The sequence below is a fragment of the Notothenia coriiceps genome, unplaced genomic scaffold (assembly GCF_000735185.1).
Source record: "Notothenia coriiceps isolate Sejong01 unplaced genomic scaffold, NC01 NC01_scaffold00030211, whole genome shotgun sequence".
In the NCBI taxonomy this organism is placed as follows: Eukaryota; Metazoa; Chordata; class Actinopteri; order Perciformes; family Nototheniidae; genus Notothenia; species Notothenia coriiceps.
This window is the reverse complement of record NW_011362912.1, coordinates 626,979-644,042: the sequence shown is the minus strand read 5'-3', so window position 1 is coordinate 644,042 and position 17,064 is coordinate 626,979. Positions and strand designations below refer to the sequence as shown.

Here is a 17,064-nt window from a genome sequence, read left to right as displayed (position 1 = left end):
TGATTGACAGGTGAGTGCCTGAAGGGCAATCTTTGGTTAGTTTCCAGAGGGATTTGGTCTGGCCTCCTGACACTTTCTCTCCCATGGGTAACCTTAATGAAAATGCACTTCCTGTTTCACTGGGTACTGAAGTGTTGTTACTCTTGACATTCCTGGGCCCTCTCCTAACTACACTCTAGCATTTCAACTAGGAGGAAGCACTCAGCTATTTTTTGACAAGGTGACCTCACGGGCTGCTGTTTGCGCTATGCCTCCACTGCGCCTGTTATGTGGAACTGGACCTAAAATCAACAGTAAATCACTGACATTTACATGGTCTGATGTGTGGTCAAGATGTATGCCGGATCTCCATAATGCTCCACAGTCAAGATATTCCTGCTAGATCAGATTATCTAACATAACACGTAATGGTCATAATCGACACATTGAGTCAATAACAAAAAGTGAGAAAATATTCTTTGAGCATAATTGCAAATCTGCTTTCCCCATGGATTCATAATACTGCATGTGAAAGCGTTGAAATTGGGGCTGGCTCCTGTCCCAGCTGTCTAAATTAATCGGACTTCGTTTTCTCACTTCTCTGTATGAGGGAGTGTGAAGTAAAGATCTTTGTGTTTCTTGGCTTTCTTCTCAGTAAAGCCAATGGACTTAATCATGGCAGCAGGGCCTCTTCCCTGCAGAGCATCAATGACTTGTTACCCATGATAACACGGCAGGACCTCGGCTGACTGAGGGGATGCCTGAATTAAAATCCTGGTTCCATGGAAACAGGCTCAGCAGCTTGCGGTGCTGCATCACCTCTGAACTCTTGTCTTTCTCTCGGGGCTGTGACAAGTGCACTGAAGTGGAGATGGAGATGGAGGGCATGGGAGAAGAAAAGACGAAGGAACAATAAGCACATTTCATTCCACAAAAGGAGATTTAAGTCCATTTTATGAGCCTGCCACATGTTATTAAGTATGAAAAGAGGCTTTCTGTAGAGGCCCTTAAGATGTTGATGAAAGAGCTTCATGGAGGTATTCAAAGAGAATGAGCAGTGTTGGCCAGATGAAAAGTCTTCCATTCCCATCTTTACCTTTATTACTCTATCTATGGGCAGCACTCGGCAACTGAGACCACGTAACACAGAAACTGAGCCTTTGCTGCCAAATCACTCCCTCTCCTATCCTTCCTAGAATAGTCTCAACAGTTACATTTTCCTTCTGCTATTCATTTCACATTTATCAAATATTCACGGAAATGGAAAAGTGTAACAATGATTTTTAGGGAGTCTGGTGAGTGTCTAAAGTATTCAGACCATACAAGAGGTTCAGATGACTGAATCCTTGTGCTATTTATGAAACCTCACTCTCAGTATTTCAGTCATCGAAGCGCCGGAGACCGAAGTTCCATTGGTAACGGTCTCAAGGAGAGCCAAAATAAATGCAGGCTGCTTGTTTTCTTAGTGTGTGTGTGTGTGTGTGTGTGTGTGTGTGTGTGTGTGTGTGTGTGTGTGTGTGTGTGTGTGTGTGTGTGTGTGTATTCCACGTCTCAGGGAGTATCTGCACACCAGAAAACCAATGTATCAAGTGTGAATAACCTGTCGAAAATAAGGGCCAGGATATTTCAGACTCAACTCCTAATATGAAAACCTCTAAGATGTCTGAATGGAACTCTTTCATAACTTCTGTAAGGAAACGCTGCTGCATCATCAAAAAACAATCATTATTATTCAGCATAATGTTTAGATGTCAGTGCAAAAGCTGCTGCAAACTGCCAACAAAGACTCAAAACCATTTAAATAGAATCACAGAACGTCATTACTGTGGTAAACCATAGTGAAAACCTATAATGCAAATCATCTGAAAAGTGGAAAGACAAGACTGACACTGGATAACATCAAGTAGCGCAGTTCCACTTTGTAATCTGAGATCAAAACAAATTGTGATTGACTATCTTTGATTCTCCAGAACGTGGGCTTCGTAGCGCTGTAAAAGTTTGTGTAGGTGAGTTATTTTGCTTACTCATCGTCAAAAAACAGTTGCATAAATGTGGCATCAAAGCACATCATAACAAAAGTGATCTTTATTAAAACTGATTAAAACTCTCTGCAGTGAGAGATTTTCCTCAAAAAAACTCTTACGTTTATAATGAGATGGCAACAAAAGCATGTGTCAACTTTCAGGTCATCATCAGCAAATATATTTTTTCCAGACAGTCAGCCACGATAAAACTATTTAATAGATGGAATAGACTTTCAGTGCTCAGTTGAGTTGAGCAGACAATGCCCTTGATGGTACTCTAACATAAGAACATCCGTGTGGAAATGCTGCAATGTGAGTTTTTGTGTGGTTGCAGCTTGGCTTCTTTAAGAAATGTTGAACCCTGCCACACAGCACAATGTCCATCACATCCAGTCCACATGATTTTACAAAAGTGCTGTAAGTGTACGGGGTTTATGGCTCAGCCACAGCCTGCCATCCTGCCAGCCTCTCCCTCGCTAGGCAGAGCCTGCAGGAACCACAGAGCGGACTGACAGCCCACTGGAGGCCTGACAACAGCCCACTGGATCCAACCCCGACAAACCTCAACAGCTCCTCTCCCTCAGCCTCTCTCATCCCCCCTATATTATTTTTTGTCTCTGAGAGGGTGATATATGACAGATTTTCCCTTCTCAACGGCTGCTACACATTGCTGAAGATTCATATGTAACCACAGACTTAGCCCGTCTGCTTTTTCCTAAGTTTTTTCTACTGCAGGCATGTGTGAGAAAAGGCCTGACAAACACAGATGAGAAAGCAGCATTCAGTTTTGTCCTTTTTTCCACTGAGACAGCTGGGTTTGAGCTGAGAAAAAAGAGGAAAAACAACTTGTGGAAAGGAACTGTTGTCTTTTGTGTAGCCATTAGGTAAGTATGGGTAATTAAAGGAGCTGAAAAAGTTCCTTTGTACACACACAAAATCCAACTTGATCATAGAAGGAAAAGTAAACAGAGAAAATAAACATTGCGCTCAGCGAGAATATGGACATGCAGGGAGAATTTTAATCCATTCATACTTGGTTTCTTTTTTTAAGACGTGGATTGCCACACATCATATCCTAAATGTTCCTCTTATTTGTTGAATAGATGGCTTTATATTTAAAACACCACTGAATTCCCTTGACAGCACATACCTTTACCCGGTCTGAAAACTGCTATTAATGTTGACAAGCCTCCTACAGTAATTACCATTCATTGTAAATCTGGGTTGCCACAGCAACTCTATATCTCAAAAAGCATAGATGTGTCATGATTGGACCAAAGCTGAGTCTTTAATAGCTGCACTGAGCCAATCCAGGATTGACAGAGAGGCCTCAGACAGGCGGCAAAATCACCAATACTAAATGGCTGTTACAGCAACACTATCAGACTGAAGCTTGGATTGTATAAGGAGAGTCTGCCGAGTGCCAGTCCCAAACTTTCCTCCATTTAGCCTGTCAGCACTTTCAGCGGGGATAAATGCTGTGCAGTTCCACTCACTTAACTCGGCTTTTCCAGGTCAATCACAAGCCTTAACAGAGTTCAGTCCCAACACCCCGTACTCAAAAAAAAATACACCAAAGCCACCCCACCCATCAAACCACCCTTTCATCCTCTATTTATGTTCCTGCAATCTCAACTGAGCCTTTTCAAATGCAGCTACCACAGCGCTCCACTGTAAGGCAGGAAGGAAGTAGAGCAGGGAGGCGATATTGGCTGAACTAAGGTAACACAGCAACACAACTGGTTTTCCCCCCTACAGCAGATAATTACAAATGTTCTCCCTCAGACCAAATTCCAGTGACTGGCCGATGTCCAGGAAATACCAAAACAGCTTTAATAGCCCTGGCAGTGATGGAAAAGACTTCCTTATCTGTGCGCTGGACTGTGTCAGATTTATTCAGTTCGTTATTTCATTACAACTTCTGTTATAAACGGCATTCACAACGGAGGAAAATTCTGCTATCCACACAGTTTCCACCTTTTATATCATAAAAGAACAGAACCACACTAACAAAACATATATTACATGCTAATGACTATATAGCCTATGCTATACAAACAATTATGTGGGAGTTAAACAGTTTAGCCTATCCATTATATACCTAAAAAAACTCACCAGAAATGATGGGGACATTTCAGCAGAAGCTAAACAAAACAAAAAGATTCAGAGAAGTTCTTCACATAAACCTCTTTTCTAAGCACCAGTTTATTGGATTTGAGGCGAGAACTTTTGACCAGGCTTAGTCTGGATAATCACAACTCCCTGTGTTTCTATGGTGAATATGTTTGAGTGCATATTAGAACTAATCCTTTCAAACAAAAAATACAATTGTCCTTATAACTAAAATTCTCTGGCTCAGAGAAATGTATTTTCAGTCTTACCTCAGCAGCTGGGATGCCTTCAGGTGGGCGACATTGGAGGAGCACTTCCTGTTCGAGGGACACTTCCTTCCCGAGAGGTTCCTGGTCAAATGTCTTCCTCAAGTCTACAATGAACAGAGAGAAAATGTCAATATTTACCTCTACATAAGTGACAAGTAGATATGAGGGTTGTTTTTGACAGCTTTGTTTAATGTTAAATGCTTAGTCAATCAATAAAATAGTATTAGTATTCTCAGAAAAACTTCACAAGAAATGCAGGATAACTCATGAATAATAATGTGCAGAAGAAATACACAGTGTGTATTTAAATGTTGGAAACAGTAACTTAGATTTCTTTCTAACTGCCATTCTCCTTCAGCACACAGATATCTCTGCCTGTAGTAGATAGAAGGAAGATAAGGAGACTTGCTCCAATAAAATACAAATTTTTTGTGGAGTGAGAGCCCTGATGGAGTAGCGCAGGGCAGACATAGTGGAGCTGACAGGGCAGGATTACTGAAGGTGTCATGCTACACTGAAACCCAAAGCCCATTAGACATATATCATAACCTGCTGCACAGACTGAGACAGGGGCAGCGGGCATCATACACAACAACATCAGGGAGGGATGAGAGAGAGAAAATTGACTTAATGGGTAGTTGAAGTACTATTTGGGAGCTTTGGAGTCACTGAAGCATCAAATCTACAATCAAAACCTCCAAACTCCACATATAACATTTCTAAAGCCTTCACAATATTCCTGGCAAACACTCTTTGGCCTTTTAACTGACACATTCAATCTAAAGCAGTAACCACATCCACCACAGTATGCTTTAAAATAACATGTTTTTCTTACATAACATTTATATAGAACGTGGCGTGAACTGAACTCTGCCATCGCTAAGGCAAGGCAGTTCTGCTAAGAAAAGATAAGTCAAGATAAGAATGACTTAAGAAGAAGAGAAGAGAGAACTAGAGACTGAGAGAATAAAGTGAACCATATAATGAAGCTCAAACCTTTGAACTAAGCGAGAGATATACATGTTATGTGCGATGCAGCTCTAATAAAAAAGCACAAAGGATGCAACAGTAAAACTAAAAGGTTGGGAGTCTGTGTTATTTTCTTATTTCTAAGTTTGTTGTACCAATACATTTCTACCTAAACCTAACTGTGTCCATGGAAACAAACCCAGAATTGACGTGTTTTAGTGATTCAATCTTTGGAAAAGATAAGGCAATTCTTCTTCAAAGAACACCATTAATACAGTAATGGGCAACTATTGACATGGTGTGCTTGGATAAAAAAGTGATTTATGATATTAGATAGCTTTACAATAGCAAATTGGTTTTGAATTCATGCGAGTATAGGGTAGACTGAAGCACCTACAGATGTGCAGTGACACAGATTGTATGGCAGAGTTTGTGCTTTAAAAATCAAAGAAGACTGCCCATTACAAGTCTAATATTCTTGGGTACAATGGTTATAGAAATGGAATATGCTACAGTGTCTATCATAATAAATAACTGTTCATCAATGAACAGCTATGGTAAGGACAGAACCTTTTCACAAAAGTTTATTTTAGGCATCACTTCATGCGATAAAAAGAGCCATCACCTAAAACCTGATCAAGATGGAGGTACAATACGATGTCATCACTTGCTTTCCTTTTTGTTCAATGGGTATTACATAAGTAGACATTGCACTCAAATTGAGACATTTCACTGTTGAGCATAGTGCTCCACTTTGCCTTTAGGAGAAACTATATCATGTTCGCATTACAGAATACATCGTCAGGAGGATACACCCGGGGGCCACAAAGAATACCTATAGTCATTTTAAGGTTCATTTTTTATTTGAAATGAACCTTAAAATAACAAATTCAATGAGTTCCCTTGTCCCAATTCAACACGTGTGTGCGTGTGCGTGCGTGTGTGTGTGTGTGTGTGTGTGTGTGTGTGTGTGTGTGTGTGTGTGTCTTCAGGGGAATATGCCATAACTCCACACATTTTAATGTATTATAAAATCTAAAAGCATGAGTGTTGAATTGATGCAATTTCAGTAAAAGTCTGCAATGAAATTAAAAGAAGGAATGACTGGAGGAGTATATTCTGGGAAATAGCTTTGTGGAATTTGATTCAAGGACAAACTGTTTGTTTTTTAAGATGGAGAGGAAGGGTAATGAATAGGATAGGAAATTAGCAAAACTGTATCAAAGGGGTACTGTAGTTGAAGGTAGTAGAGGTCTCCCACTGTTGACTGGATATCAGAATTGTATTGTAGACATGGATACTAGTTCAAACTGCATCCAACAGATATAAGAAAGTAATAGCTACAGTATGACTGGTGAGGAGGAACAGCAGGAGCTCCTTCTTGATATGCAGCAAACAGCCAAATGTAATACATGAAATGCTATTTCTACATATACAGTAAAGCTTCTAGAGAGTATGCAAGTATCCGCTGGGCACTGGCCTAGATGCTCAGTATGCAGTATGCCATTTAGTGGTTGAGAATGACCAGTAGCCACTTTACTGGCGGCGGTGTCCTTGGCACGGTCCACAGCAGATTCAGCTTGGACTAGAGTGTTTTACAATCGAAGTAAAACTCTGATTACGGAGCCACACAACCTCCTTAACTCTAGTAATGGGAACACAGTACGTTTTAATTCACGCAGATTCAAATTAAATATTGTTTGGACGGTTAGATTCCTGTTTGTGCTGCTAGAAAACCCACAGTCATGTTTTTACTCTTTTATTCTCATCCAGTCTGTTCAAGCCACAACTACTACCCAGCTGATGTAAAACTGTACTGAACATTACAAAAAAATAGCCTGAATTACATATTGTATAAATAATGGCCAGTGTTTGCGAGTACATTTGAAATATTCATGATTTTATTACTCATACTTCTTTCAGCAGAACAACTACAGCTTGTTAAACTAGAATTAAAAAGCCAGTTTCTGTTGTGTTATTTCCATCATGATTTGCAAACCTTTGCCATTACTCACGATGAAGCGCAGTAAGTAGCATGCAAGTGATTATTTTGCACTGTACTGTATGTTTTATTGGATGTGGGTTTCAAATTATGGCTCCCCTCTCCTTTCCACACTTCTCATAACCCTGAACGGTATACTGTGGGACACTGAAGGGTGTGGGACCAGCTGAGTCGACATTCCTGCGGGAGTCACACCATTCCCTCCCCAGCAGACAACCACTTTCTGCCCTGCACGCCCTCAGAAGGATACACATATGACAACCATTACCTTAAGTAGATATGTTTAGCTACTTGTCATGCTAAATTACACCAGCCTCACAATTCAGAAACATCCCCTCTTAGTAAATCATTACTTACTGATGCAAACTTAAGTATGACAAGAAGTCTACCAAGTTTTAAATAATGAGTAACGTCACCAGCATTAAAGTTGAGGTTTTACTATGTTGTACTCGTAAAATTAAAAGGCCACAAACAAACAAGAAAATTGATTTCCAGCTTTCTCAGTAAACATTACCCTCTGCAATCTTTTGAAAGGCATTTCAGTTGATTTGATTCACTTATTTAATTTGCTTCTGTGCACATGCTTTTATTGCCTCTCTTTGGCGAGCAATCACTGCTCCCAAACTATGGAGGCCAATCAAAATGCTTTTGTGGAGGTCGCAGGAAGAAAAGGCAATCACGGGGAATTTACAGATTCTCTCTTAGTCCAACAGCCACACACAAACTCCGACTATACTCTTAGCCAGAGTGGTCTTTTTCCGCAATTCTAAAAGCCAGTTCTTCAACACAACAACCGCTCAACTCGCCAGCGCTGGCTGTGACTCACAGTCTGATTAAACTGTATATGTTTAGATGATGGGAGAGGAGACGAAAACAAGCCCAGTTTCCATTAGCCTAACAGAATGGAGCCTGGCTCTGACAAGAAGCCTGCCTGAAGAGAGAGCACAGGAGAGGAGCTAATCCATTCAGCGGAGGCTAATGGGAGGGGAAGAGGGGTCCATTGTGATTTGAGGGATAGGTTAGTGCTGGAAGGCTGCTCATCATGGGTGATTATAGGAGGTGGAGCAGCGGGAGTGGGCTCAGCGGGAGACGGGTGCATGATGATTCTGATTCACCAGGCTAGTATAACATAAGCCGTAATGAGAAGAGCTACTGGTGTTTGCAAAAGAGGGAATACACTGAAATCAAAGATACATCGTACAGCAAACAGGGGTAAAGCATAGAGACTAGAAAGAGAGGTAGAGAGGAATAAAATGGATGGGATACATTGAATTCAAAGAGAAACTGTACAGAAAAAAGCATAAAGAGAGCAAGAGATACAATGATGCAGAGAACAAAATGAGAATTAGATGAGAGAACAATTGAGAGGGACAAGTATATGATTGCCAACTGCCTCTAAGTAGATGAAGTGAAAATCGTAGATATTGACTCCGTACTGTGCTGCTCCGCTGTACCTTAAAGTGAAAACAAAATCATTGTGACAGTGGCACTGAGTTGCCAGCCAGACATTAAGCTCAAGTGATATCCCTATCAAGCCCTATCCAGCAGTATATTTGATGCAGACTAAAACGCATACTGCAAGCCGGAGTTGCATCCTCTGTCTGTTTGCCTCAAAACAGGACATGTCAGTCACGATACCTTGAAATAACTTAAGACAGGATTGAAAGTTTGATGATCTAGGTAAAAGAAGTCCCTTCCGGTGAAGTTTTGACAACAATGTGTAAGCTGTTGTGTTACTATATGCAATGTGTTGTTTTTTCAGAAGCATTCCCTTGATGTCACAACTATAACTAAAATTATAACTCTGCCTTCCTCCCCGTGTCCTTTGGGGTTTCATTACTTTTCAGATTTTGATTGGCAGATCCTTTGGGAAACGGTTAAAATGAGCCCAAAGTTTAGAGGCAACAAAATGTTTGTCATTACTCGGAAACCAGTGTGCGATGCATTTCAGTAGGAGGACAAACGCACAGGCAGACAACAAATGAGGACCACCTACAGGAAGAAGAGGGAACACTGGCATAAACATGTGCCGCAGCCTCTGTGTAAACACTGCAGCAGCTCTTCCCTGTTCCTCCAGGTTATACTGTACACAAGGAAGCTGATTTGGATTCTGCCGGCTTTTTACCAGCTCAAGTTCAAAGGGACACTTTAGTCCCATGTTAGTAAAACCTTTTTTTCACTGCTTCCATCTCCAGAATCTGTAAATCTGACACGATACACAAGTCGGTCTGCTAGACGCATTTCCTTGGCAGGCGAGAGACTTTGTTTGGAGAGCAACGCAAAGATGAGAGAGACGATAAAGACGGAATAATGGGCTGAAGAGCAGGATGGAGGGAGGGGAGAATACTCACAGGCGATGCGGACATGGGATTTGCGGCTCTTGGTGGTCCCTGCAGAGCTCCAGGCCACACACTGACACCAGAAGTCCTCTGGCCCAAACAGCTCCTCCACCTGCTGCCGAGTGATCTCTATGCTGGCCTCTCTCACTACCAGGCCTGCGAGGAAAGACAAAAAAGAGAGGGAGTTATAGCAGATATCAAAAGAGAACAAAATGACCGACTTAAACAAACCAAGATAAAACAGTTGATATCCTAAACCTTCACTAAATAAATCCATTAAAATGTATTCCTTCACCTTGGAGCGAAAAATGTTAATATTGGATCACATGAAACGATTCAGTACCATTTATATCAGTCACATCACATGCTTTGGTATTTGTGCGTGCGTGTGTCAGTTAGGCCCTGATGCCAGAGCGCTGAGCTGTTTGGGCCCGGGCCCTGTGGGGGAGGATTCGAGGCGTCATGGCTACCAAAATCCTGTTTGCTAACTCCTCTGATTACTACTCATCTGGGTGCCAGGACCCAAACAAACAAATCATCCCCAAAACAAATGCCTCTACCCACAGCTGCCCCTCTAGAGCAGATTATGCTGCTGCTGCTACAGTGTGTGTCTGTCGATCATAGGATTTGAATGCACACATTAATGTATGTGGTGCATTCGCATTCACTGAAGTTACAGATGCTTCGTATGTAATGTCGTGCCTTTATCCAGATTAATTGATCACATTTTTTTTGATTGAATGGAATACTTCTGAGGAAAATGTTGATATGAAACCCTTGACTAATACATTATGCAACAGTGAACACCTTAATTTGATACAAGACATGAAACGGAAAGACATACAAATGATTACCCCCACCAAAAATGTTCGATTTGTTAGCATTATAACTTAAAACAATTAGTTGTATGGTGTAGAATAGGCAACTAAAAACCATCATTTAGTTTAAAAGACCCTAAACATGGGGATGTATAATTTTGTATAATTTTTCGCTTATAGAAACATTGTCAGAGGTCTTTGTTCTCCGAGTGACCTTCTAGTTTTATAACCCTTTAATTCTGCTGGCCTCAGGAAAACCTGAATTGCATGTTGGAAACAGTTTACAGGACTTGATTCGGCAGATTTTTTCAGAAGAACATACTGAGACGATGCGTTGGATATCCAATGCCACTTCATCCCCCAAAGTGCTGCTCTATTACGTTTAAATGTGGGGCCTGAGCAGCCCACTGGAAATAAAAATAAGTAAAGTTGCCATTTTCCTGGAACTGTCATGCTCATGACCATGGTACCAATGATGTTACAGTGGACTGTGACATTCAAATTATGCCCAGTTGCTACTGAAGGGCCTTTTGTGTGCTTAGGAAACATTCCCATTACTCCCATGAAGGATGGGTCTACAGATTTATGTTGTCCGTCTTCAGATCCTGTCATCAGTATTACCAACCGCTATTTGTCAGGCCCTGCAGCTTTTAATCCCACTCTTCAGTTCTTCAGTTTTGGTGATGAATTGCTCTGTAGCTGTTTTTCATTGTTAGCTGGAATAATGCCAGATACTGGGATTCTTCTGTTGTAGTTGTAGTACATTCAATACATGATTTAATGAGTTATGCTCACTGTTCTCGTAATGAGCAGTTACAGTATGTGCAAAGTTATAGAGCCTGTCTTTATTATTCACAATTTAATTTCAATGTTGCTGTCTCTTACTACAAAACTGCATCTCCCTGAAAGCTTTCAGCTATTGTCACATGGCTCACTAGCATTGACAATCAAACAGGGATGTAATTTTAATTAAAGAAACATTTATATATATTTTTCCTAAACATCCCCAACACAGTCTAGTGGAAAATAACACCATTGCCTGCTAATTCATAAACAATATTCAGGCTGCTGAGGAGACACAAATGACATGGGCTACACAGAGAGCATGCTTTAATGGTGTGGCTGTATGTCAAAAGCCCAGAGAGAAGCCTACTAACTGACGCTTGTCTAAACATAGGTGTATTATTAGGTTGGTGAACTAACGTAGACTATTATAATGTATTAAAGTTAGCCAGCTAACTATATGACTTGTTAAATCAGAAACAGAAGCTTCTCTTGACAGTTGTTCCATTATACGGAATAAAATAAAAGATAAATACAATACAATATAATGCATTATATACACAAATTATGTTTCAGTTTTGTTTACATTTACTTTTTTTTGTGGTTATTTACTATTTTATAATATTCTTTTTATAACTGATCTTACCAAAGACATACATGTGACATCATTATCAGGTCAATGACTCACCGTGTTCAAATGTTCATTCGATGAGTAATCTTATCTTTGCCTGAAATCTAGTTCAATACAAAGTGATACACTACCTGCTGAACGAGAGATAAAATTGACCTTTTTAAGGCATACTGTGAACCTCTGCCAGTAATTTAAAATTGAAATGTTAAAATCTGTGTAGTTTAAATTCCGTAAGCTCACTCATACTTTAATATATGTATCAAGAAAGCTTTAATCATCAATTTTTATCTTTTACCTAGATGATTGGAAAATGATAATTGCCATGTTCCTTTAATTTCCCAAAAATGTAATTCAGTTGAGCTTTCATGGCGAATTGTATTGCATAGTGATATGAACGAGTATCACAAAGCATACAAATCATCATAATATAGTCTGCTATGGAGAAGAAATCTTAATGAATAGAGGTTTCTACCCAAGTGAAACGGCATCTAAGCTCGGTTTTTATGTCTATCCAAATACACATTAACTTCATATTTGTGTACAAAGGTTCAGGATCTGTCTTACAGTGCAAGTGGATTTACACAGTACTTCTCAGAATTTGTGATTGAATGAAAAATGCAAGGAGACTGGATGGTTAAAAAATAAACATGCCATTTTACTTCAGGTTCAGTGCATTCACACAGCCTCCTTGTTCTGGCACACACACAGCAAGCACAGTGACATCCCACACACCGGCTTAGCTCTCATGTAAAATTTACACTGTGTGCCGACAGGCAGAAGAACAGCCGCGTCTGTTGTGTGCGCAATTTCCTCTGCATGTATGTGTGTGTCCACATGGGTCCAAGGATGTGTGTCTGTGGTTGTCTGTACTGTATGCCAATGTGTCTGAAAAGATGTGTAGTGTTGGTTGAGGAATGTCAAGTATGGATGTGATAGAAGTGTGAACATCACACACAGAGTAGGAGAGGGAAAATCAATAGTGGAAACAATATTAAGAAAATGAATTCTCTAAGGGTGTAAAACACGTGCCAGAATCGTTTAATTCTCTGTGTGTGCTCACAAAGTTTCTGAATAGGGTTATAGTTGTGAATTATCTGTCTGTAAGAAAAGCCCTCTGTACCGTAGAATAGCTTCAAGTGACGATGACGACTCTAAAGAGTGGACTATATGACTTCATGGTTGATACTAGCAGGATTAAACTCTTCCTGACGTGGTGCACTTGAAACACATCAGCAGGATCACTCAAGAAGAAGAGAAAGGCTCTGAAGTGAGCCAGCTGACCTCATCCAGTGACTTCATGTGTTTGCTCAGCTAGCAGCTTTTAGTAGACTGTATAGCATTACAATGATAGCAACAAAGCAGACACAGACTTCCACTCAATTTGAAACCAAGAGGGCCAAAGCAAGTGTGGCTCATGTCACGACCAGCGATGAGGGGCTACTTCACACGTCAACGTGGCCATTAGCAGAAATGATTGTACAATAGGTCCCATTAATAGGCTGGAGTAGGCTCCTCATTGGAGATGATTCATTATTAATGTGGTCATTAAAGTGAGCTAGCCTAGCACTGGCTAAGATTATTGATCAGACAAGTCGGGGAGAAAAGGAGGCATTGGTCGTTGAAGGAGGTGTGCCTTGGCAGTCTCAGGAGGAGGAGGAGGAGGAGGGGGGTAAGTGCTGGGATTATCCGACCAGATGAAGAGTACTCATCTTTGATCTTCTAACTCATATCTCAAACAGAGTGACAAGCTGTCTCCAGTGTATATTACATTAGTAGTTTCTACTATACTATAATGAATGTGCCGCTCAGATCAATGCTCGTTTTGCTCACAACTGCCCTCAACACTGGGAGGTAAATGGTACCGTGTTCAGGTGACAACATAGTGACTCTCTGAAGCTAAATCATCAGTGCCGGAGGCCATTTGTAAAAATTGCCTTTGTGCTTTGTTCCTTCTCAACACCTTTTCATTCTTGCCTCCTGCTAAGTCACATTTTGTACGTGCAATCTCTGGCTTATTTTTATGTATGCTCCTATTCAATATCTGAGTTTACATCAGAGTGGCTCATGGTCAATTGTTTACACAAATGAAACTTCCTTATTCTGAGCAAACTGAACCTTAACAAAAGAACAACTTGCTTGCTTTTACATCAGAGGCATGTGTTTCAACTCCCAAATCGACAAAGCATTGCTATTTGAAATTGTAGAAATTAAACCACGCTAGTGTCACTTTCGCAACACATGGCCCACTTTGTGTCACATCCAATTAAAAATACTTTAGACAGGCATATTACCGGCATGAGGTCTCTTTAAAAGGCCCAAGGGAGAGCTGTAGGTAAGTTGTTTCTTGCTGTGAAACCATTGTGCAGGGAAAGGCTGTCAGTGAATCAAGCCCCCTATTGCTAATAACATTGCAACTACTGATGCCACACAAATGATACTTTCAGTAGGAAGTTGCTTTTCTATGACGCATGCCTTTATGAAAATTATTGTTATTATTTGGTAGATTTAAACTCCAACCCTATTGTTAAGCCTTTCAATACCGGTGCTCTATTTAAAGTTCCAAACTAATTTGATGCATACAAACAAACTTCTCTGTTGTCCCTGTTTATTTATATGAAGTGAAGCAAGAACGCAGTTGTCTTGTGAGCATTTCCAACATCTGGATAGAGATTCGCCTGTAGCCTAATTGAACACAGATATTTGCAGTTCCTGTCCTCAGTCTCTGGCACTTTCTTAATCTCATTATCTCTTATTTCTCATTATTTTTACAAGATCATGAGCTCTCGCCAACATGAAAGTGAGACGTAGAGACAGGACGTAATAAAAACAGAAACAGGGGGTGTGGAGAGAGAAAGGGAGAGAGGGAGTTATCCCATTTCTTCAAGCTACACTGTCAGTTGTATTGACCGAACTGGCCAGTTTCTATCAGTGCTCCTTTTCTGTCAATCTGGGGAAATCAGAGAGCAAAGGAGTGGGTTGAGAAAGGCTACACACATCCACTGGGCTCCGGTGTTGTTGTTGTGTGTGTGTGTGTGTTTATGTGGGGGGCGCAAGGGCATAAATGAATGAATATCTGTGCAGTAAATAGCCTGTGGATATGGCGGTGTAGAGTGGGTGCTTGTGGGATGTGTGGGATGTTTTCTATGTTGATGCTTTTAGCATAAAACCTTCTGACATTAAGGCTAAGAACCACTGATACCTTCGCCATCTTCTTTGTCATAATCAAAACCAAGAAATACATCCTCAGATCTGTGAAGTCTTCCTAAAGTACACCAGGTCAAAGTGAAAGAATTTGAAGTTGCCATTCAGGTCTTTTTTTCAATACGCCTTTTATATGCTTGCAACAATGCTGTATTTTTCATATAGTTCAGTAAAAGAGCACTTGCAACACACAACAAACAGACCTTGAAGGGTTTATAAGTGTGTGCTTAAACATTTAAATCAAAGTGATGGAGCAGCTGTCCGGTTGTCTGTGTCTGAGCATGCAGACGTGTGTGTGGCAAAACAGTGGGATGAAAAGGGTAAATGCGATGTGATTGGTACCTGTGGGCGACAGAAATAACTCAATTTCCTATAAAGGAGCTGAATGCAGCCAATCAGTGCTAGGCTGTTGTGTGTAATGGCTCTGGTGCCTTCAGGGGCTGAACCCTGCTTGAGCTTCACTACCTTTACTTCCACTAGAAGTGTACAAACATAAACACACAATCAAAGGCACACACACAATAAGTTGAAGTGTGAGGATGCCCCAAAAAATAAGAAAGATTTTCTTATTGTGAAACTCTGAATCAGGCTAGTCAGCCTGCAGATAAGGTGATGTCACTTTTGATCAAACAAACTAGCTTTTAGAGCGATAAGAAAAGAGACATTGCCCACCCACCAAAAAAGATAATAATGCCCACATGTGCTACCTGAATACTGAAAATGTGTGCCTTTCCAGGAAGTGGGATGCACTTACAGTACACAGAAGTCATAGGATGGAATCAGGGGTGCATTTTAAGACATAACAAACAATAAATGTTGTGTCATGCTTCAGGTTAAGTTTATTCAATATTTAACCAATACTATGATCTTTCACTAGTCCTGTTTTGAGTTAGTCAAACCAAAGCATAAAAATACCAGGAGTGGAAATTGTTGGCAAAACAAATAAAAGACATGAATTATAAAAAGGTTGCAGTGGTATGTGGTATGAATTGATGTCATTATGTTCATCAAAACAAATATTTTACTCACCAGAGTTTTCGTCAACCCGCTCCTCCACAGTGTGCTCCTTCTGGTGAACCCACTCGCTGTTACACTTGAAGTAGATCTGCGTTGCAGGCGTGGCCTTGCAGTACAGGTTGACCGGCTTGTTCTTCACTATATAGGCCTCCTCCGGTTCCATCAAGAACACAGGCAGAGGCTCAGGGGGGTCTGAAGGGAATGTCTCCGGAAGATCGCCAAGACCAATGAAGTCATCGTCAACTGCGAAGAGAGAGATGGAGGAAGTGAGGATCAGATGAAAGGGAAGATGAATGGAGGGAAAACAGAGGCAGAAATCCCCAGAAAGAGAGATAAGAAATGGGTTGTGTGGGAAAGAAAAGCAGACAAGAGACAGAGGGACAGTGTATTATAACCACAGTCTTTGCATGGGATTATCCACTCACACAGCACACAGTGAAATCCCTATCATTTGATATTTTGGAATGTTTACACAAGTGTATTTTAGAGCACAGGAAATTCTGGGATTCCTCTCAGGCAATAAGGCTGCATGGATTTACAGAAACTCGGCCTTGCTCGGTCTAACCACAACCAGCTACTGCTGAGAAACCAGAGAGAGGCAGAGCCAATAATGAGAAGCAGAGTTCAGAGGTTGACTCTGAGGAACTGAAGTTATAAGCTGATCTCTCTCTCTGTCTCACAGTCTCTCTCTTGCTCCCTCCCTTTCTCTTTGCTTTTGTCTCTATCACAGAGACACACACTAGCTCATAGACACATGCGCACACACATGCAGCACATCTAATGACCTCAGGCTTTTGGCCCAGTTTGTGCCATTCCTCGGATACTTCTGCACTAGACAGATACGCTTCCCTGTAATTACAACTCCCTTTCATCTCCCTGTCTTAAATCACATACACACCACGGCATATGTGCGTGCACTC

The 17,064-nt window shown here is 40.9% G+C and overlaps 1 protein-coding gene across 3 annotated transcripts in view; it reads right to left on the bottom strand.

Moving 5' to 3' along the window:
• unc5cb (unc-5 netrin receptor Cb) overlaps nt 1–17,064 on the bottom strand; it is a 104,145-nt gene that overhangs the window by 28,588 nt on the left and 58,493 nt on the right. For all 3 annotated transcript variants that reach the window (XM_010787202.1, XM_010787203.1, XM_010787204.1), the window contains exons 2-4: nt 16,157–16,387; nt 9,707–9,850; nt 4,385–4,488 (exon numbers count right to left, since the gene is read on the bottom strand). In XM_010787202.1, the coding sequence (XP_010785504.1) occupies nt 4,385–4,488; nt 9,707–9,850; nt 16,157–16,387 (479 nt within the window). The remainder of the gene's footprint in view (nt 1–4,384; nt 4,489–9,706; nt 9,851–16,156; nt 16,388–17,064) is intronic.